Genomic DNA, 23,403 nt, shown 5'->3' with positions numbered 1-23,403 from the left:
TTAGGAGTGTTACAAATTATGGTTTAAAAATTAATTTAATTAAATTGAAATTATCTTTATAATTTTAATAATAAAAAATTATAAAAATTTAATGATTAATATTCTTATTAGTGTTTATAATATTTTTTGCTTTAATTTTTTTAGTTTCTAGAATAATATTTTAAAGAGATTGATTTATATGATAATTAATATGTTAGAAGCTGATTTAGGATCCAAGAAAAAAATAGATATTATTTTATTGATTATTTCAATTATTATTTTTTAAATGATGTATTTAAAAATATTTATATGCAAGGTAATTTATGAATAAATTTAATATTTGTACTCGACTTAAAAAAATTAAGAGTTTAATTTATTAATTGTTTTTAGTTAAAAAAATAGGAGAAGATTTGAGTTTCTATAGAGATAAAAATTAATTGTTTTTTTTTTCATGGCAGTTGACACTTTGATCGTTAGAGAATTCGACCGTAAGATAAAAAAGCGTAATATGTTTTCCCTTCTTTCTTCAAAACTACTCTATTCCAATAAATATGCTACAAATTGATTTAATTTGTTTGTTGAATTAATTTTTAAAACCAACATTTTTATCTAATTTAAAAGCCCATGATGGATACTATTTAAAGTTTAAAAAATAAATTGAACCCCTTTTTGGTGATACAATAAATTAACTTAGATTTATGATTGTTAACAAATAGTTCTACATTGGATAAAATTGTGCTAATATATAAAAAAATTAAAATTAAATTTCTTTTTATTTTTTCAAGAATTTCGTTCATAAAATTGTTTTAATTTTTAATATTTTATTTAAATTAATTTATTATCAATATTTAAAATATAAAATATTTTAAAGACTTTTTTTTATTTTAAAATCATCTTAGAATGGAAAAAAATTCAAAATTCAAACAAGAAATTATGATGATATTATACGTTTAATTAGAATTAATATAAAAATAACAGTAACAGTAAAATCAAAAAATAAACACGTCGCATCCTGTATTCAAACACACATAAAGTGCTTGATTTACTGTGTAAAAAACAAGAGAGAGAAAAAAGGGTTGCCACGTAATTTAGGTGAAACTCGAAGCCCTTTAACAAAAAGCGTTATGTTTTTAACCACGATTCAAAGAGAGGAAAAGAAAAATAATATAAAAGCATTCTCCTTTTTCCTTCCCTCTTTTTCTTTGTATATATTTGTCTTTTTCTGATTCTCTCTCAGAGCTGAAGAAAAAAAGAAGAGGAAAGCCAAAACTCCAAACTTTCTATTTTGCTTTTTTATTATATTTTTTTTTGGTTCAATTCAGTTTCGCCATTTCCTTTGCATGTAGATGCTCTTTGGTTAGTCCCTATCGCCGCTACTTGGACTCACTTTCCGCTGCTATCTTTTTTCCGGCTTTCTCATGGCTAATAACACCAACGAGGCCCCCGCCGCCGATGATTTCCTCGAGCAAATCCTCGGCCTCCCTAACTTTGCGCCCTCCGAAACGGGCTTAGCTGGATCCGACGCTGGATTGGCTGCAACCGCTGCTGGAGCTGGAGCTCCAATGTTTTTGCAGCTCAGCTCCGGTGATGGCGCCGCTCATATCGGTGGAATCGGCGGCGGTGGAGGCGGTGCGTTTCATGGGCAGGTTTTCCCCTTGGGCTTGAGCTTGGAGCAAGGGAAAGGCGGGTTTTTGAAACCCGAGGAAGCTTCCGGTAGTGGGAAGCGGTTTCGGAACGGGGTCGTTGATGACCGAGCTTCTTCTGTAAAAAATGTAAGAAAAATAATACTTTATCACTTAAAAAAAAACTTTTTCCCTCTAAAAGTTTTTTCCCTCTTTTTATATATGAATTTCCTTTCAGGAGCTTGACTTAGAAGCTAGGTTTTATGGTGCTGATAACTAAATATAATTATATTTAATTATTGTCAATTTTCTCCTCTGTAAATGGAGTATGTGCATTTGTCCTTTTTGGATTATTTTAAGTTTTAGATTGTCAAACTTGGGGTGACAGCATATTTGTCTGTTTGATCTTTTTTCATGTTACTATACCATGCCTGTTTCTGTCTGATAGCAGAGAAGACAAAGGAAAACATGACAGGGTTTGGTGGGAGTTACTATTGTGGGATGCCAAGTTTTGATATTTACAAAGGATACAGTACATCAATGTCTTAGAGTTGCTTAAGTCATTAACTAACTGGCAGAGTAAGATTATTCAATCATTGAAGACTATTCAACTGCTGATTTGCTGTAAACCTGAATCCAAAATTAAACAAGAGTTGTACTTCACAAGTTAATTTTTTTTTCAAGAATTGAAGGGCATGTATTTGGAACTTGAAAGCTAGGGTCATAGTAGTGAAATAAAAATCTAAAAAATCTTCTGTAAAATAACTAGTAGTTGATTCCTTGATTTGTAGTTAAGTAAACCGGTCTTTGTTTAATGGCCCCATCTACCAGGAGAAACTGGTTTAATGTCTAGTAGGTTTCATGTTCATAGCTTCCAAAAATTGTCAACATCATATGAGTCGAGTTTTTGGTGGAAGATGTCAAATTTCAGAACATTCTCTTGTTATTATCATAAAATATGTAGAAAGTAAAAATTATGACAGAAGAAAGATGGATCTGTGTTCTCATTTGTTGATTTACTATAGTTTTTAAAGTATCACTGTCTCAGCCGTGGTCAAGACATTCTATCAACTTGAGTAATTGCTTTTGTATTTGGTTATTTATGGCGTCAGGTTATTCAACAAATTGTATGGGAAGTGTTCTGCAAAAGTTTAAGACTCTAGAAGTCCAATTCTGGCAAGATTTCTGTCGTTTGTCCATTGCTGTATGCTTTGATTGCAAAAACCTGCTTTTATATAAAATCAAAACAATTATGGACTAAGTGATTTTTCTCCATTCACCGTTCTTTCCTTGTTATGGGTTGGCGGGAAAGAAAATGGTATTGGTGTTAGTTCTATCTTATCTATAAATTTGCATCATTGATGATGTGACTTATATAACTTTCCAGGTTTTCCATGGCCAACCCATGCAAGCAACTGTTTCTGCAGCACCACATCCACCGACAATGCGTCCAAGGGTGCGCGCTAGACGAGGACAGGCCACGGATCCTCACAGCATTGCTGAACGGGTATGCTTAATATATTATAAATAACCATGCCAAACATGGGAATAAGTTTAATTTATTGAATGTCAGTAATCCAAATTTGTGTTTCTGGCCTAGAGTCAAAAGGCATGAGTAAGTTTCTTAGCAAGGAAAAATTTGAAAAGATAGAAATCTGGTAAATTGAATTGATTGTGACTGGTTCATGCAATGTAGATCGTCATCTAATTGAGAAAAATCTTTTTTTTTTTTCCTTTCAAAAAGAGCTATAGACTATAATAAGTTAAAAAGTACTATATTGCCTCTTGTACATATCTAGAAAAGGCAAGAATAAATAGAAATATGAAAACATATAGACCCAATGTAATCATCTTTTAGGAGGGGATCTAGCAGCTTACAAAGCTGCACTTGGTTGCCACCTCTCTGATACTTGGACCCTTCAAAAGTGGAGGAGTATCTTTGTCGGCATGACACAATCCTCAACACAGTATAGGATCTGTGTCAAACATGACAAATAATAATGTGGACACTTCACAGCAGAGGTTGCTCAATGCTGGTTTCAATTAATTTTTTCCCTCAAATATTGTTTTTCGGCTAGATGCTAGAAATCCAAAAAGAAAAAAGAGAAGATAATAAAGATAAAAGTCAAAAGTTGTAAATCCCAAAAAAAAAAAGAAGATGGGAAAAGAGAAAACATAGATGAAAAGGAAGATGGGTGGGTGAGTTTGGTTGGAGTAGCTGTTGAACCATGTTGCAACTGTGTTAACATTCTGAGTCATTCAATTTTCTCCTTTGCTACAGTTGCGCAGGGAGAGAATTACTGAAAGAATCAGGGCATTGCAGGAACTTGTTCCTAGTGTTAACAAGGTGAGTCCTTTTTTTATCACTTCGTAAGTTCAGTTGTGAAATGACTTGCATATTTCCAGTATGTTTTTCTGGAATGGTCAGATTACTATTAACTGGTTATTCTTTAAACTAACATTGCAAGGATCTTGCTCCTACTGACAGCAGGGATCTATTAATGCCATTTGTTTCTTATCTTATCAGCCCCTAATCGCTGATCTGCTCAATCTTGTTGTCCAACGTTGCAATAGTTTTATGACTAACCTTTAAACGTGAAGGCTGACAAATTAGTTTTCAGTATCATTGTCTGAGGGTTTGTATGCTTCCTTAATCCCAAGCTAACTTTATTTTCTGTTAAATAGCGTGCATATAATGAATGGATTGATGTCCTAAATCCTCAGCTATTAACTTAATAATGTTATAGTAGACAATTATTGCTTAACCTAGCTAAACTCAATTGATTATTGTTATAGGGGTCTCATTGAGACATGGGTGACTTTATGGTAGATTTGTCTGACTTGGGGTGTAAACCATGAGAAAGTTTAACCTTGTATGATTCATGTAACTTCATTTTGTACTGACATACATTTCTGTTTGCAGACTGATAGGGCAGTCATGCTTGATGAAATTGTAGATTATGTCAAGTTCCTGAGGCTTCAAGTTAAGGTATCATTAACTCTGTTCAACTGTTTGATTTTCATATTTCACTGCAAATCGTGGTGCTGCTCATGTTTATCAAACCAGTGTGCAATCTCTCCGTAGTTTCCTGTCAATATATTCGGGGCATGTTGCTTTTAAGGAGATAATATACAATTGTTTCATTTGATATATTTTCCCCTAATAATGAATTTGATTATTTAACAGGTTTTGAGCATGAGTAGGTTGGGCGGAGCTGGTGCAGTGGCACCGCTTGTAACAGACATTCCACTATCATCAGTAGAGGTAATAAATAAGTAATCAAGCATATGTTGCATATTTCTATATTTAATATTCTATTCATTAACACAAATTGAGCTTCCATCAGTATGAAAGCGGTGAGGGTGGAAGAAGCCATCCAGCATGGGAGAAGTGGTCAAATGATGGCACAGAGCAACAGGTAGCTAAGCTGATGGAAGAAAACGTTGGAGCTGCCATGCAATTTCTCCAATCAAAGTCTCTTTGCATTATGCCTATCTCACTAGCCACTGCAATTTACCACACACAGGTACCAGATTCCTCCTCTGTTGTTAAGCCAGAAACAAATCCTCCTGCATAGACCTGAGGGGAAAAAAAGGGTAGGCATCCCACAGTCCATCCTTCATCCCGCCTTTTATTTGTCCTATTCTAACACACCCACTCCCTCCCTCTCTGGCTTGAAAATGCCATCAAAGTCAGATGCCATAGCTCTTGCTTTTTGCATTCCTTTCCAGCTCTTTTTCGATTTTTCAAAACAGGGTTTGATGTCAATGCCTTAAAAAAATCAGAGACAGGCAATTGATGTCTCGACAGGTTCGAGTAAAGGGGAAGAATTGTCAAATTTTCACTTGATATGCTCTTCTTTTTTGTATCAAAATGGGGATAGTGGACAATGATGGGAGCACTTTTGTAGTGGGGCTCTGATTTTGTGGTTAGTGGATTGTGGGACCTGCAAAAAAAAAAAAGGATAGAGATGATCCAGGGTATAATATTGTTATTGTAACAATGTATTTTGAAGATAAAATCGAATGCAAAAGTAGAAGAATTGATATTATATTGTTATAATAACAATATATATATATTTCTAAAATGCTTGTTGCTATAGATGGTCCAACTCATACTTGATACTGTGCTTGTTTATAATTTTTAGTGGGGGAGCGTGAGTTATATTTCGGCAAGTAACCTTACTTCCTTTTTCTAACCTTACTGACTCATTTATTGGATATTTATGTCCCTTTGACAATGAGGAGAAAGTTAATGGGCAGGTGGCTGAGGGCTGGGTTTCACCGTCAGATTTTACAATTTCTTTTTTGGCAACATGAAATGAATACTAGTATGAATGATGATTGAGGTTGAAAAATATTTTCCGATTTAAATTTTGATTGTTGGAGAATAACGAAAAAATAAAAATAGTGAAAAAAAATTGAAAAATTGAACATACAAATTTAATTTAAATTTTTTTTAAAGGTATAAAAAATTACGAGCAAAGATAATTTAATTATAATGGCAAAAGAACAAAAATATAAAAATGGATATAAAACTAAAACTTGAAACCTAAAAACAAAGGATCCTTAAAACATAAGCACAAATAAATTATGCTAATAAATGTTAAATATATTATATTAATAAATATTAAATCATCTAGAAAGAAAATGTATTTTGTTTAATTTGACTTTCAAGTAATTTCTTATTTGATTGAAATACAAGGCATATTGAATAAATCTTCACATTGACTCATATTTCCACGACGCCGTCTTTGTCAAAACCTGCCACAGGCCTATCTTGAATTATGTAGGGAATTAATTGAGTCGAACTTGTGCTTAGAAGCTGGAAGACTTCTAGCCTTCAACTTGTGCATTCCTAAATCAAAACTAACTTGGGTCTAATTTTCACAAACACAATCCCTAACTTTTCAAAACATGCATTCAAAAGAGAACCTCTTTCAACGAAACAGTCATACCTTTTTCCCACCTATGACCAAGTTGACTCCGCTCCAAACGAGTTGACTTCGACTCCGTAACGGATGAGGGACGTCCGATTTCATTGGTTACTGTAAAGCCTTCTAGAATATAAAGACTGTCGGTCCTTTTACCTTTTAACAAAATAATAGCCCCACGAGACACCTTAATGCCACTCGACTTGATATTGATTTTGCAACCTTTCAAGTCTAAAATACTTAAAGAGATGAGATTCTTTCGTAAATTAGGTACATACCTAACATCTGAGAATGTCCTAATAATCCCATCATGCATCCTAATTTTAACATTACCAATCCAATTACCTTACTGGATGAATCGTTTCCATGCGCACAACTCCACATTCAACCAAACTATATGTGAAGAACTATTCTCTATTAGGACACATGAGGAAAGAACATCCCAAATCTAAGATCTATTCGAACATAAACTCGGAGCTTTTACTCGTTGACACTAACAATAAATCATCACTACTTTCGTCGGCCAAATTAACACCAGCTACATCTTCCTCGTTACTCTTAGCAGCCCTTTTATTTTACAGTTTATAACAATTTACTTTGACGTGACCTAACTTTTTACAATAGTGGCACCTTTTGTCTCACTTCTTTGATGCTACCAAAACGGAAACTTACCTATATGCCTTGCTATTCGAACCAAACTCATTGTTGAGTTTCTCTTTACTCAACATATGACCCTTTACATCCTCGAACGAGAGTTTATCTTTACCATAATTCAGGGTCTCCTTGAAAGACTTGTATGAATAGGGTAAAGAATACAATAATAGCATAACCTGATCTTCATCGTCAATCTGAACATCAACGTTATTTAAATCATTTAAAAGGGTAATGAATTGACTGATGTGATCTCTAAGAAGCTCACATTCGTTTATGTGAAACGTAAATAGACGTTGTTTCAACACTAAATGATTAACCAGAAACTTAGTTGCATAAATAGTTTCTAACCTTTTCTACAAGGCGAATGGTGTATTCTCCATCAATACCTCTTACAATACCTCATTAGCGAGGCACAACTAGATTGCAGACAGGGCAATTTCATCAAGCTCTTCCTATTTTAACTGATTTAGATTCTCGGGTTTTTTCTCGGTTACGATATTTTTCAGGCTGGTTTGAACTAGAATTGTCATCATATGAACTTTCCACAAATTGAAATTTGTGACACCATAATTTCTTAATGTCAAACCTTGTTGTTGCCATCTTTGAATATGTTGATCTGCGAAAATTAAACTAGCTCTGATACCACTTGTTGGAGATCGACTCGATTAAACAACAAACAAGTAAAAATAGTAAAAGAAATTGAGAAATTGAACACAAATTTAACGTGGAAAAACCCTCCAAAGAGGATAAAAAACCACATGCAAATATAATTTTATTATAATGACAAAAGAATAAAGAGTACAAAAGATGGAAAAAAAACTAAACTCTGAAGCCCGAAAACAAAGAACCCTCAAAACATAAGCACAAAATTCTTCAAAAGTGTTATGAGTTCTAATCTCTAATGGGTGTATTTTCTAATGTTCTAAAATAGTCTATTTATAGGCTAAATTTGTAGGTCAAATTAATTATACTAATAAATGTTAAATATATTATACTAATAAATACTAAATCTTCTAAAAAGAAAGTATATTTTGTTTAACTTGACTTGCAAGCAATTTCTTATTTGACTTAATATGAGGCATGCTCAATAAAAATAAATAAATAAACAAGTAGCTTTTCAAATCAAATTTTAATTTTAAACTGAGATTTTAAGTCATGTTAAAATGTTTTTTTAGAAAAGTGTTTTTCAATAAAATTATCGTTGTATCCTCTCGTTAAATATTTTATTTTACAACATTATGTCTACAATTGATATTTTATCTTTTCAAAATCATTTGTGGACAATAATGATAAATTTTTTAAAAGCACTTTTAAATTTCAATGGTAAACTTGTCCTCAAAGCTTCAATAGAGAAGTCCAAAATGTCGCGGCCTTCGATGTTTACATATTTTGTCATTTTGACCTTAATTCTGAAAAATTTAACAAATTCAACCTCAACATTTACATAGTTACACAAATCTTGCAATATAAATTTGTTAAATTAGGACCAACTTGACAGAGTATGTAAATTTTGAGAGCTAAATTTATTATAATACCAATCAAAATTGACCTTATTTGCTCACATTCAAAATTGACAAAGATTAAATGATTTTAATTTTTTTTTTGAAAGGAAACAATTTGCTTAATTTCAAAGTAAAGAGGGATTGGGGAGATATTTTTACCAAAATAATTCCGGTTGCCGAAGAGAAACAGGGTCCAATTCTAAAAACAGAGGCAAAGTATGAAGTAGCAGAAACCTCTTAAGGCTGGGGTTTCAACATGTTTTCAATAATGGGAAGAGCAGCTATTCAAGCTTATAGTCATGCCGATTGTGTCAACTCAGCCATCAACAGTGTATTGATGCGTTGAGCCCCCTTGGTATGTATGTGGAAGCGATGTTATGGGTTTAAATCGAGCTAGATAATGTTCCTTATAAGCTGTAGTAGTCACCTGATGACTCCTTTTTATACCAAAAAAATCTAGTATGGGATATATTAGATATTAATTTTATTGATGAAGTAAATACTCTTAATAGATAAAACTCTTTAGTAAATAATATTTTTTTGGTGATATGAGTAGAGTTTTATTCCACAAAAAAAAAAGTAAGGTAGAGCTAATCTTTTAAGGTTTTTGTCCAAGAAAAATATCTATCAAATCAAAAGTAGTTATAAAAAAAATTTAGTTACCGATTGAGTTTTAATTTGATTGATATTACTATTATTATCAGTATAAAAATATGTGGATTCGAGTGCGCTAAAACACATTATATTCTTATTTATGGGTTGGTATCGTATTGGTTATGCTAAGCATTAATAAAAGGTAAGTATATTAAACCATGAGACATGTTTTTACTTTTTTTCTCACAACTTCAAGAGGCATTTCGATGCTACAATTGTGGCCTTCTTACATGCAAGTCACAATCCAAAAAATGGTCATTAATCATCCGGTACAGAGCAACTTAGGTCAATCTCATAACTTATACCACAGTTGAAATTGTATGGAAAATCCACTAAACATGATCCATGTTGGCATTAAATACAGAAAATGATGAGGTTTTCAACAACGAGATACATTCTAGAGAAGCCTACAGCAACATCCAAGCTTTGCGTTATTAGACACAAGATTATGCCTTTATTTAATTGCTCTTGACTTTTTAAATTATGCCATCAGTTGGTAAAGAACCAAATTCTGCCGACTGTTTTAGTTCAAAGGTTGCTTTCACACTGAACCTTATTATTGACAGTATTGATAATTTCAACTTAAACATGATGAATTCAAGATGGAACCTGCCCTTGTCCTTGTTCTAAACCTTCTGTTTTTTTTTTTTTTTGCTGTAAATCTTACTTTTAGATGATATGGTTTCTCTACTCCACAAAAAGAATACGTGGATGTCATGAGTTAAAAGAACTAAGCCAGTTTGATTTCATACAAACAACCATAGTATGTTTGCTCTAAAATTCTAATCAAAACAGTACATGCATAAACTGTATTCTATTGCCTTCTTATTTAATCTTCTTCGTATACGGGAAAAATGATAAAGCAATAGTGTATGTCGTTTTGTACAATTGGATTGGATCTTAACTATTCTTTAATATCGTGCCTTTTTGTTTTTGTGCTATAAAACAAGTATAGATATTTGACATGCATAGAGGAGGCTAAAAAGGCCAGCCATGTTGTCAAATCTTTGAGAAATTTTTCTCTAGCAAATAGCCCCCTCACTTTCCAGGAAGACCAAATTGATCTTCCTTGTAGAATTTGGATTATCCAAAGCCAAAGAAAACTTTCCTTCTTGTTAAATAATTTGGTGGCTCATACACAGCCCAACCCTCTAGCTTCTGATCCTTTCATGATTCTCAGCCTCTTGCAGGAGGAAATGAACATCCTGTAAACAAATGAGAGAATAAAAAAATGAGTTTATTGGTAATTATAACTAAAGGAATTCAATATATATTTAAGTATGGAGAAAAAAACTTACTCCCAGGGAACATCTCCAACAAGCATCCAGTCACCATCTTTGTCTTCATAAGTAGGAGCATAGTCAGATCCATTGTAGCCTTCCCTCTTTGAGTATGCACCTTTAAATTTGCAGATCAATAAGCCAATCAGAACTATAGCTTTTTTTATCATAGGGTTGATTTAATTTAATTTAATTTGTCAAGGGAAATCTTACCAATGGTGAGCTTGAACATATTTTCCAAAGCTTTGAGGAGTTGAGGATAGCGCCCATAAACCTTGAGATCAATCTTTCTGAGATAAGGAGCTCCATCAACGCTTACTTTCACATACATCCCCATCCCTTCAACTTCATTTCTCTTGGAACTTTGTAAGCAATTTTTCCTGTTTGATCGGATTGGTGGCCATCCTACAACTTGTTCCCTGCATTAATCCATGGAATTTTACGTTAAGATTCTGTTATCAGCCTTACCCTATAGTCTTCACCGGTAAATATATACTTACTTGGCAGGAGGGGGACTGTCTTGATCATCACTCCCAGACATTGTAATGCTAGAATTGCTCTCAGAACTCGATACCTCAGAAATCTCAGGTACAGTTCTTTTATTATTTCTGATACTGGGATTTGTTTTTCTTTGGGGCTCATCATCACCACAACCAGGCAATCCCAATCTTGGCTCAGTTGCCATGAGATTGAGATCATTCTCGTAATTCACTCTCCTTTCCATTGCTATATCCTTCAATGTTGCTCCAAATCTTGTACAAGTTGATGAATTTTCTTTTGCAGATTCCTTTTAAAAACTCTTTTAACTCTCCTTTTTTTTGTGGTTGCTGTAACTGTATGTTGATGATGATGAAGCTGGGGAGGGCAGGGTAACTAGTTTTATCGGGGGGCTTGAAAGGGACAATATCTGGGCTGTAGGTGACTTTGCTTTCTCCTGCATGTATTTCGTTGATGAGAAATGACAAATGGTATCCCGCGAACGCGGTGTACTACGCGCTTCCTCCACGACACAATGACTTGGGATTCGGGGACACGTTGAGCAAAGCGCGTGGATTGGGATCCCAGACAACTATAGATATGGCTGCCTGTTACATGTGGGGCAGTGTCGAGTTTGGGCGCACCAAATGAAGGGGACAAGGGAGGGACAACCACACCCGATGATATTGAAGAATGTGGACGGAATTGGACGGCTGAGATTGGGGGTCTGAGGGTGAGGATTTCATTGGAGAGTCTAATTGTGAAATTCATCCCTTTACTTTACAAAACTTAGATTTTCATTTATATCTGAAAATTGAGAAGTTAATTCAGTTGTTGATTTTTAGGTTAATGATTTGACATTAAGCATTAACAATATTATTCAATTAAACTACTTCCAAAGTATGAAGATCAAATTGTAAGGGACTAAATGATTAATTTTCATAAAATAGGGATGAAATTTAAAATTAGAAAAATTTGGTAGTATTAGGAGGGGGATTGGGAACAGCAACATGTGAAAAGGAGGTCCCACGTAGATGTGATTTGATAGTTAAGGCAATTACATGTGGGGTTGACAACAGTGAGATATTTCTTTAATTGATGACTTGTAAAATGTAACGTGTCATGTGGCATTTCCAATGCTGCTACCTCTTTGTTGTTGTGTCTCTAAGGTTGGTTTAGTCCTATTGTATTTGTGTAAATTGAGTGACTGAAATTGCCGGCTTGTCCAGTTCGCAAATTTTGGATTTTTTATAAAAATAAGATAAAAAAATACTAAAATAATATAACCAAAAAAGTATTTAATAAAATGGTACATTTCAGGGTGGTGTCGCCTATGGCAGTGGCATGACCACCCTGACTCCGACAACTTCTGTCATTTTCTATTAAAAAAAAAGAAAAAAAAGGGATTTGCCTGACAGCACAGGTTACGCCTAGAGGAGAGGTGACACCAGTGCTGCTGTCATGGAAGAAGAAGAAGAAGAAGAAGAAGAAGAAGAAGAAGAGGACGGTGGGAAAGGAAAGAAAGAAAGAAAAAAAAGAAAGATGAGAGAGGGAAAGAAAGAGAAAAATAAGGAAAAAAATAAATAGAAAGGAAAGTTTAGAGTTTAGGAAAGAATAATTAAACACGTGTTTTAATTGTTATAATTATTATTTCTTTTCCTTTTTTGGTTTTTTACAAGAATAATTAAAGTGTTAAAAATATAAAATTTTTTTGTTATAAAATTTAATTTATTATTATTATTATTTTTGATTTAATTGGAATTTAATTTTATTTTTATAAGGTATTATTTGGTTAAAAAAAGTTATTAAGGTATGTTTGTATTTATTTTATATTTTTATTGATTTATAATTTATTTTTAATATTTATTGAAGTAAAAAAACCTATTTATGTTATGTTCAAAGAATGTTTTATTTTTATGTAATTTATTTGTTATGTGTGTTTTAGGTTGATTAGGTATATTTTTTATATAATTTAAATTATTTGGCATGTTATAATTATCTGTTGTAATTAATCATTACAAATTGGTTACTTATCTTGTACAATTAACCTGCAAAATATTACACTATATTAAATTATGAGTTAAAAAATTATATCAACTTTTAAAATAACATAAAAAAAATTATACCGACATTTAAAATGACAATACATACAATTAACATATAATATTTCTATTGAATAAATTAAGAGAAAAATAAAAATAAATATTACAAATTTATAAACTTAAATATTTACAGATAATAATATTTCTTTATTATTTGTATATACAAATTAAATTTTATAACAAAAAAAGTTACCTTTTAAAAATTTTAATTATTCTTCCCTAAACCCTAAACTTTCCTTTTTATTTATTTTTTCCTTATTTTTCTCTTTCCTTCCCTCTCTCTTCTTTTTTTTTTTCTTTCTTTCTTTCCTTTCATGCTGCCCTCTTCTTCTTCTTCTTCTTCTTCTTCTTCTTCTTCTTCTTCTTCTTCCATGGCAGCAGCATTGGTGCCTCCTATGGGGAAGGCGTGACTGGTGCTGTCAGGCAAATCCCTTTTTTTTCTTTTCAGATTTTTTTTTCGTTTTTAACCTTTTTTTTAAACAGAAAATGGCAGAAGTTGTCGGAGCCAGGGTGGTCACGCCACTGCCATAGGCGGCACCACCCTGGAATGTACCATTTTCATAAATATTTTTTTAGTTGCATTATTTTAGTATTATTTTATTTTTTATCTTATTTTTGTAAAAAACCCACAAATTTTGATCTTCAAATATCTCAATGAGTGATTGGATTGGAAATAGAAGGAGATCCCCCAAATCTCATCCTCTTCTCCACAAATTAAAATATAATATAGTCTTGCTTTTAAAAAATATAATTTTAGAAATTTAGTCGTTTATTTTTTAAAATTTAAAATTTAATTGTCAACACTGTTAAAATTATTTTATTAAATTTATGTTTATTACAAGACCATTTTTTTACAAGGCTACCAAGTGAATTTATTTTTTAATTTCAAAATGTCACACTAATAAATTTAACCAAAAAAAAAAGAAGATTAACAATGTTAATAGTTGGGCCTGAATTTTGAAATTTAAAAAGTAGAGGAAATAAATTCCTGAAAATAAAAGTATAGGGACTAAATTCTAAAATTTAGAAGAGTACATGGACCTATGCAAATTCTAACTTCGAAAGTATTTTTAAGGTCATAAACAACGTTAAATAAACAACTTTTGAAGTAAAAAATAGTTTTGGACTCAAATGCAAAAGATATAATTATCAGCTTTTGCATTTGAAAAAAAAAAAAACTTTTGAAGTCAAACGATATTTTTAACCTTCGTTTATAATTCAATATATTTTATGTAATATTTATATGAGGTATACAATTATTTTTTTATTAAAATTTGTTTCAAATATATAATATTATATACTTGAATTTATAATAATTATATTTTAATATTTAAAATATACTTTATACATTCAAATTAAATTTTACAAGCAATTAACATTAATAGCTTAAAAATATTTAAATTTATATCTGACATACTAAGATATTAATAATGAGTTATAATAAATTATTTTTTTTATATTTTATTAAAATACCATAATGTTAACAAATTTAAATATCATTTAAATACATTTTTTTTACTTTACAACGTTATATCTATAATGAATATTTTTATTTCTCAAAAATATTTTTTGATGATAATACTCAACAACACTTAAATTTTAAATTAAAATTTGATAATTAGGGAGGGAATGGAGTTGCTTGAGATCAAACCCAAACTTTCACGCTTACAACATACAACTCTTGTCACTGGGTCACGAGATTATCGACATTAAATTAAACTTTTTAAAAATAACTTTTACAGCAATTTCCGAAAACAATTTTTAAATCAATACTAGATTAGGCCTCAAATTTAAAAACTTATTAGAGATATAAAATAAGATTCTCCATTATCCTAAAAATCTCTCAAGATTCCACATCTTTACAGAAAAATAGCAATAAATTTAAGAATGCAATACGCTATTACCAAATCACTTGATATTTTTTATACTAATTCTTTTTTTGTATTATTATAAATTTCAAATTTAATCTACTTTCTACTCTTAAATGGAATGGCACAAACTGCTTTAAAGCATCTTAAAGTGGAAACAAAGACCAAACTATGTTTAATTGTTGTAGCACCACGGTTGGCGGTACCCCAATATAGATGGCACAAGAACTAACCAAGCCATCCCTTAACTTTGGAATTATCTCAAACAGTCTTGTTGGATAATGGGGCAGCTTTGATTGCCATGTACTCAAACACCAAATTTCTTTAGCCTACCCTAACATATCCTCACTCAAATCAATATGCATCTCACATATTCTAATATCAATTTTATTTTTTAATGGGATAAATTTCGAAATTACATGAGTTTTAGTTTAATGTGTAATTTTATACATGAAATTTTGATTTAGTCTAATTCTTACAAATTATTAACCCAATTGTTAATATAACATTATTTTATATTTATATATTGCATACACAAATAATTATATCCATCCAATTTAAAAATAAATTGATGTATTTATTTCTTTAAATGTGTATAATTGAATCAAAATTAATGTTTCATGTATACATTTGAACTACAATCAAAGTTTCATGTGTATAATTGCACCAAATTAATGTTTATACATAAAACTGCACATTGAATTAGAATTAAAGTTTATGTATAATTTTGAGATTTGTTCTTTTTAAAAAAATAAATGTTCATTTCATTCCATAAAAAAGAGAAATGAATTACAAATAAATTAATGAGGACAATTAGCTCTTATAAACAAAGGCTAACAACTCTACAAAGCCGGTTACACAACAAAGAAAGCAGTTGAGACCTTAGCCTTGTACAAGAGAAAGCCTCGAAAGGCATGTAAAACCTAATACAAGTGAGCCTCTATTACGTGAATCAAGTTTCCCTGTTGATAAGTGGGAGCAAGGAGAAACCTCGACACATACTCATGACCCTCTCATCCATCAAAGAAGCAAAACCTTGATGCGGTGAGTCTCTATGCAAATTATTGTTGCTATAGTAGTGGAAACATCTCTGACTTAAAACAAAAAATGCAATGAAAACCCAGCCAAAAACGAGTTTCATTGGAAACTCAAAAAAGCAAGTCATTAATGACTAGAGAAATTGAGTCATCACGGTACTCGAGCTCTACAACTATCACCAAGTGAAGCCTAAGCACGACGCAACACATGGACCAAAGTTATTATTCCGACGACATTACCGAAAAATTGGCTGAAGATCGACATCAAGACATGGCTAGGATCGTTAGGTGATAGCGACCGACTATTCAATGATCAAACTTCTGGCCATCATGAAACAACTAGGGAAATATTGATATTTTAGTAAAAAATATGAAACACAGAAAATGTGAAAGAAAGATGTATTAGAAGCACATTATAATCTGTTGTATTGTTCATATTATATAACAAAAAAAAAAGAAACCTGTTAAACTTACTCCTAAAATCATGTGACAAAAAATTAAAAATTAAAAATCCCTAAAGACTTGGTCTACAAACCTATTATTAAGCAATTCTAAGGCACATTCTCAACACTCCTCATTGCCTTAGTAATTGCAAAAGCCTAATTTACTTTTTAAAACTTTAAATCTAACTTTTGGAAGGGCCTTGGTTAACATATTTGCTATTTGATCTTCAGTCTTGCAAAAAACAGACTTGATTTCACCAATCTTTTGTTCTTCCAAATGATATTCATCAATCCTACTGTACCAAGCCCTAGAAGTTTGTTTAAGAGTATATGAGGCATTGTTTAACATGCTAACTTTCTCCTCTTGTCCCTTGACTTGGAATACCTCAAGCTTCTTTTCTCCCATTGCTTTAACTCGCTTGTTATCCTTCTCAGGTTCTTTAAACTCAACAGACTTAAATAAAACAACATTGCATCTTTCATAAATTTTAGATAAAGATCTTGTGTCACAAACTGGAACATTATCTATGTTGTCATCAAAGTACTGAGGCGTCTCTAGCAATTGCTTCGTTGTTGGTTTCTCCTCTATTAGATTTAGAGCAAAGCTTTTTGCTTTCATTTTTACTTTGAATAAATCTCTACCTTTTGAGTCTTTGATCAAGCACCATTTATCTTCAAATATGATATTGAAACCTTTTTTAATCAATTGCCCAACACTAAGAAGATTTTGGTCAATGTTAGGCATATATAGAACATTAGTTATGTGTTTCAAACCTGTTAAACTTTGAATAGCCACTGTTCCTTTTCACTTAACTGGAATAAACTCACCATTTCCAACTTTTATTTAGGAAATGATAGTTTTATCAAGTTCTTTAAAAATTGTTGGGTCATTGGTCATGTGATTTGTGCGACCGCTATCGATCAACTAGGAATAACTGGATCTATTACTTGTAGAGAAACGTGTCGCCACTAAAAGGAACTCATCTTGTTGTTGCTTAATGTGCCTAATACTGCCACATTTCTTGCATTTAATATTAGGCTTCCACTAACACTTCTTTGGCAAGTGATTTTCCTTTCTTACAATATGGACATGGTGGACATGTCTCATTATTGTTATTATTGCTAGTCTTATATTTAATTTTCTTGTCTTTACCTCCTGAATTTTTAAGCTTTGCCCGAAAAACTCCCTCTGCTGATGCTTCTTGTCTTATCTTTCTCCTTTGTTTTGGAGCCTGAAATGCATTCACTAATTCTGCCCAGGATATACTTGACAAATCCTTAGATTCTTCTAATGACGAAATTTTAGACTAATATTTTTCAGGCAAAGTGACAGGAATTTTTTCCACTATTCGATCATCGGAAAGATCCTTACCTAACAATCTTACCTTGTTTACTATGCCTTCCAACTTGTCAGAATAGTCTTTAATGGTTTCTGTCTCCTTTATTTTCATAATTTCAAACTCTGTGATCAGATTGAGCACTTGTATATTTTTTGTTCTTTCATTGCCCTGGTATTCTTTCTTAAAGTAGTCCCAAATTTCTTTTGTTGACCCCAAATTCATGATTCTTGTAAATATTTTGCTTGAAACAATAGAGAAAATACATGCTTTAGTTTTGGATTTCCTTTTCTTCTCTTTGTGAGTCTTTAGTTGATTCATCGTTGGATTTGTTGGCAAAGACGAAACATCGTAGTTTTCTTCTACTGCTTCCCAAAGATTCATCGTATCAAGATAGACTGTCATTCTAATAGCCCAAGCTTGATAGTTATCACCATAAAAAATTGGTGAAACAATATGAGAAAATGTTGTGTAAACTTCCATGTCTAAAGCTTATACGTTTCTCTCAACTCATAGGTCCCTTAAGATAAAAGCTTAGATAACAGTTGTTGGTATTTTAGTTAAAAATATAAAACACAGAAAATGTGAAAGAAAAATATATTGGAAGTACATTATAATCTATTGTATTGTTCAGATTATATAGGAAAAAAAAGAAACCTGTTAAACTTACTCCTAAAATCATGCCACAAACACTTAACTTACTCCTAAAATAATATGAAAAAAAATTAAAAATTAAAATTCCCAAAGACCTGGCCTGCAGACCTATTATTAAGCAAGTCTAAATTGTGTCACTTGGGACCTCCAATTGGAGATCCAAGAGGTAAAATACCATAATTGGCCAAGAAAGCTAATGCCTAAAGGCTTGTGACAATTGACCAATAGACTGCCAGTAGTTCCTTCAAGCCTGAGAGTAAAGATTTGATGGACTCTAGCTAGATAAGGGAGAAATACCTAGAAATAGAAGAGAAGACAATGGCTAGAATTGTTAGATGGTTGATTCCTGTGAAGACTTCATCGAGAGAGAGAGAAGAGAAAGTAAGAGACGAAAAATTAAAAGGTTAAAATATGTAGTTGGTCCCTGTACTTTGATAAAATTTAAGATTTAGTCTCTATACTTAAAAAGTTACCCGTCCTATTTTTTTATCTAAAAATCTCAATCCAGTCATTAAAAGCGTAAGTATTTCCTATCAAAATTTTTAAACTTAGAATTTTGATTAGACTGTTTTTGTAACACCCCTAACCCATATCCGTTATTGGAACAGGGTTACGAGGCATTACTGGACTTATACCCTAGGATTCGTATAAAACCAAGTAAAAAATTTCCATTCTAAATTAAAACTTTTCAAATTTTATGATAAAGTCCCTAATATGGGCCTACGGAGCCCAATACATACTTTGGAGGTGGTTCAGGACTAAACCGACAACTTTGGAAATTTTACCTTGAAGGTAGGGGCACACGTCCATGTGGCCTAGGACATGACCGTGTGGCCAGCCCATGGGGATCCCATGGCCGTGTGGCCAGCCCGTGTGGAATTCTGACTTGCAATTTCTTAAGTATCAAAGGGGCACACGGCCTGGGCACACACCCATGTGTCTAGACCGTGTGGTAAACTGATTTTTCACTATTTTAAGCCATTTTCACACGATTTTGACACACGACCATGCTTGAAACCTGTATCCTTCACATGACCAAGACACACGGCCGTGTTTTTTGCCCGTGTACTATCCTGACTTCACATTTAAGGATGCAAGGGACACACGGTCATTTCACACGCCCGTAGGCTTACAGTGTGTCACACACGGCCTAGACACACGCCCGTGTGTCTAGCCATGTGGACGAAAATAGGCCATTTTAGGCCACTTTTCTCACCCTTTTCATCCATTACCAGCACTTAAACACAATTATATACAATTTCAATCAACCAATCAACCAATTTATTCCTATAATATGTATTTTATATTAACACACTACTATTTAATGATTAAACTAAGTTTCATACATATATGCCACCCCTTTTACATACTTTAATCATTTATAACTTTATCCAACCAAATACTTATACATGCCATATAAATTAAAAGATAATAACCTAAAAACTACCGGAGAATGTCTGGATAGTGTGATTCTTGGTGATGATCCGATCCTCCGACTCCACGTTAATCTACAAGACATATCAATCACATTCAAGTAAGCTTGTGAAAGCTTAGTTAGTTCATAGGCTTAGAACATAAACTTACCAAATATGGTAAAGCATTCGTATATTATACAATTCATTAATTTCTCCTGTCATTCACAAACCAAATCAATTTCACTTAATATTATTCACACTTAAACTTTATTCTTTTGGGCCCATTTGTCACTTACCATGTCTTTTCAAATTAAGAAACTATATGGAATTGAGTACTTCGTCTTAACTTTGCCATAGTAAAACTATGGACTTGCACATGATCACGTTTCACTTTCCGAAGCCATGGCCCAACTATGGTCTTACACAAGTTATATATCATACCGATGCCATATCTCAGATATGGTCTTACACAGGAGCACTTATCACTTTTCTCCGATGCCATTACCCAGCTATGGTCTTATACGGATCACTTATCACTTGTTTTCTGATGCCATAGCCCAGCTATGGTCTTTACGGATATCACTTATCACTTGTTTCCATTGTCCAACCATGGTCTTTTTCCGTCAATTCATCGTTTGATACTGGACAAAAGTACTCAATCCGATGTTTCATTCAATATAATCATTTCTTCAATTTCATACTTTTACATTGTTCATGGTTTTATCATAATCATATAGTATAACTCATTATAAAGTTCATAAGAATAACGATGATCACTAAAATTTAGCCACATGAACTTACCTGGGCTAATTCGCAATAATTGTAGAAGTTCGAGAAAATTATTCGCTTATTTTCTCCTTTCCACGATTCACTTCAATTTCTTGATCTATAATTGCAAAATCATTCATTAATTAGCATTCATTTCAATTTTATTTCATCTCACAATTTATACCCTTTAATTCCTAAAATTACACTTTTACCTCAAATTTTAGAATTTTCACAATTTGGTCCTTGACCAATTAACTCATCAATAGAATCTTTTCTTCTCAATTAACACTTTCCTTAGACATTTTAAGTTACTTCAGAACGATTAAAATTTAGAATTTCCACATAAAACCCTAATTTCAAGCTCTTTTACAATTAGATCCCCAAATATTCACTTTCTTTATAATTCTTTCAATAAAATTAACATATAAACAAATTAAAGCTTTAATTCATCATAAACTTCTAGCACTTATTCATGTCAACTTTCAAAATCAACCATGAAATCAAAAACTAACGAATTAGATGATAGGACCTAGTTGTAAAAGTCTCAAAAACACAAAAAATTCAAGAAATAATTAAGATTTGAACTTACTTGCAGTAAAAATATAAAAAACCAGCTCTAAGGTTTCTTCAATGGCTGTTTTTAGCTGAAGAGGATGAAGAAAATTGAAGAAATATCTAGATTTCCAATTACATTCTATTTTTAACTATTCAATTTTTACTTATTTTCCAATTTTACCCCTTGTTCACACCTAATTTCAATATTTCCTGCACAGTCCAGCCCAATAATAGGTGTTTAATTGCCTATTTAGTCCTCCTTTAATTACTACTGGAGTTATTTAATCACATTTCACAATTTTAAACTTAATTCGATTTAGTCCTTTTTACCCAATTGACCACCGAAACCTTAAAATTTCTTGACGAAACTTTAATACTAACTTACTAACACTCCATAAATATTTACAAAAATATTTATGGCTCGGTTTAATATTCCGAGGTCTCAATACCTCGTTTTCACTTCCAAATTATTTAGTATTTATTATAAAATACTATTCACTATTTCAATCATTTTCCTAACTTCACGTCTAACTTATTTTCATTAAATTAATAATACTTTCTACTCATTCGTCGGATTTAGTGATCTCGAATCACTGTTCCGACACCACTAGAATTTGGGCCGTTATAGTTCTCATATGACGTAACATATGATTGACAAAATAAACATGTTAAATTGACATTTTTTTTATAGAAACTACCAACGATTATAATGATTGGATTAGAATTTTTAAATTGAAAAAATAATAGGATTGAATTTTTAACTTTTAAAGCATAGAGACCAAACCTTAAATTCTATACAAGTATAGGGACTAGCAACAGATTTTAACCAATTATTATAGTTTTTGACTTTTACCAACTATTAATTTTGCTATTGGAAGACTGCAAGGCATAGCATACGGCATGCCCCACTCTGATCACAACTAAGGTATCTTGGAATTGCATTGTATATATAAGGATCACATACATACAGGAAAATGGGTCCATAGCCATTTATAATTTCCATACCAATACTAAAATTTCATTCTATCACTTTAGACCCCACAATCCAACAATTGTGTAGTTGTATGTACCCTTTAATTGTTCGTTGCTTTGTTACCAATATTAAAGAGAAAGTCCTTAGAACAAAGAAATCCACACACTAAAAACATAAATCACTGCTCTCTTTCATTGGTATAATTCCCGTTAGGTGTTCCTTAAACTTTGGTAGATTTTTACATTAAATTTTAGAGTGTCTAATTAAAATTATCAAAATTTTAAGTTTTAATTAAAATTTTTAAGAGATTTAATGAAAATTTTTAAAAACTTTAGAGAGTAGAATTAAAATTTTCAAAAAATTTGAGAAGTTAATAATAATTCCCAAAAACATATAAAAGGTGTAATTTTTTTTAATTTTAAAAAGCTTAATAAAAAATTTAAAATATTCTCAAATATTCTCAAATTTTTTTTTGGAAATTTGGATTTTTCCACTTTAAGAAGCATTTAATAAATAGGGGACCATTGGACACATAATATATAAAACATTGTTGTAAAATGGATGTCGATATAACTCCCATAACCCCAAGAATTCATTTTCTTGTAGCTCTTGTAATCCCTAAAAATTTATAGGGTACCTTAATTATATATTTGTAACCTATGGTGATTGAGGCCCTATAAATAGAGGGTATGTATAAGCTTTTTGATATCCTAAGTGAAAGTTGAATCATCCTTTCATTTCTTTGTCTTTTTTTCTTTTTTTATCTTCGTATTCTTATTTTAGTTTTATAATTCATTATTAGCACGATTTTATTCAAGAATAATATGTTTTTAGTTTGTGTCAAAATTTTGTTGGGATTCAAGCATTGAAATTTAATTGTTTGGTTTAAGAATCATTAGAATCACGACTATTTGATATTTACTTGGGATAATCTCTTTCTCTTCATTATAAATGATGCTTATAATCACTATTTCTCATCCATGGTAACATAAGCCGGTCTAATCAACTTCTTTTGAAATTTGATTTGATTTCAATTAAAAAATTCAATTTATATAATTCACTATTCGTATCTCTATGAATTTATAAAATCTTTCACACATTTAGTTATTGAGATTTTTATATGGAGATAAATATTTTTATTTTTTATTT

General features: G+C 31.7%; 2 protein-coding genes across 2 annotated transcripts; one reads left to right on the top strand and one right to left on the bottom strand.

Moving 5' to 3' along the window:
* Window positions 1-1,122: 1,122 nt before the first annotated feature.
* Window positions 1,123-5,653, top strand: LOC107951039 (transcription factor UNE12). The gene is made up of 6 exons (XM_016885930.2): window positions 1,123-1,751; window positions 2,989-3,108; window positions 3,883-3,948; window positions 4,525-4,590; window positions 4,789-4,866; window positions 4,949-5,653. The coding sequence occupies exons 1-6, from the start codon at window positions 1,398-1,400 to the stop codon at window positions 5,177-5,179; spliced, it is 915 nt and encodes a 304-aa protein (XP_016741419.1). The 5' UTR covers window positions 1,123-1,397; the 3' UTR covers window positions 5,180-5,653.
* A 4,491-nt stretch (window positions 5,654-10,144) lies between these two features.
* Window positions 10,145-11,481, bottom strand: LOC107951046 (auxin-induced protein 22D-like). Its single transcript, NM_001327583.2, has 4 exons — window positions 11,126-11,481; window positions 10,839-11,044; window positions 10,644-10,743; window positions 10,145-10,550 (listed from the first exon to the last, which is right to left on the bottom strand). Exons 1-4 carry the CDS (start codon window positions 11,347-11,349, stop codon window positions 10,478-10,480), a joined length of 603 nt encoding a protein of 200 aa, NP_001314512.2. The 5' UTR covers window positions 11,350-11,481; the 3' UTR covers window positions 10,145-10,477.
* Window positions 11,482-23,403: the final 11,922 nt, after the last annotated feature.

The sequence above is a fragment of the Gossypium hirsutum genome, chromosome A08, assembly GCF_007990345.1.
Source record: "Gossypium hirsutum isolate 1008001.06 chromosome A08, Gossypium_hirsutum_v2.1, whole genome shotgun sequence".
Classification (NCBI taxonomy): Eukaryota; Viridiplantae; Streptophyta; class Magnoliopsida; order Malvales; family Malvaceae; genus Gossypium; species Gossypium hirsutum.
The sequence above is the reverse complement of the archived record's forward strand: the minus strand, read 5'-3'. Positions and strand labels throughout refer to the sequence as shown.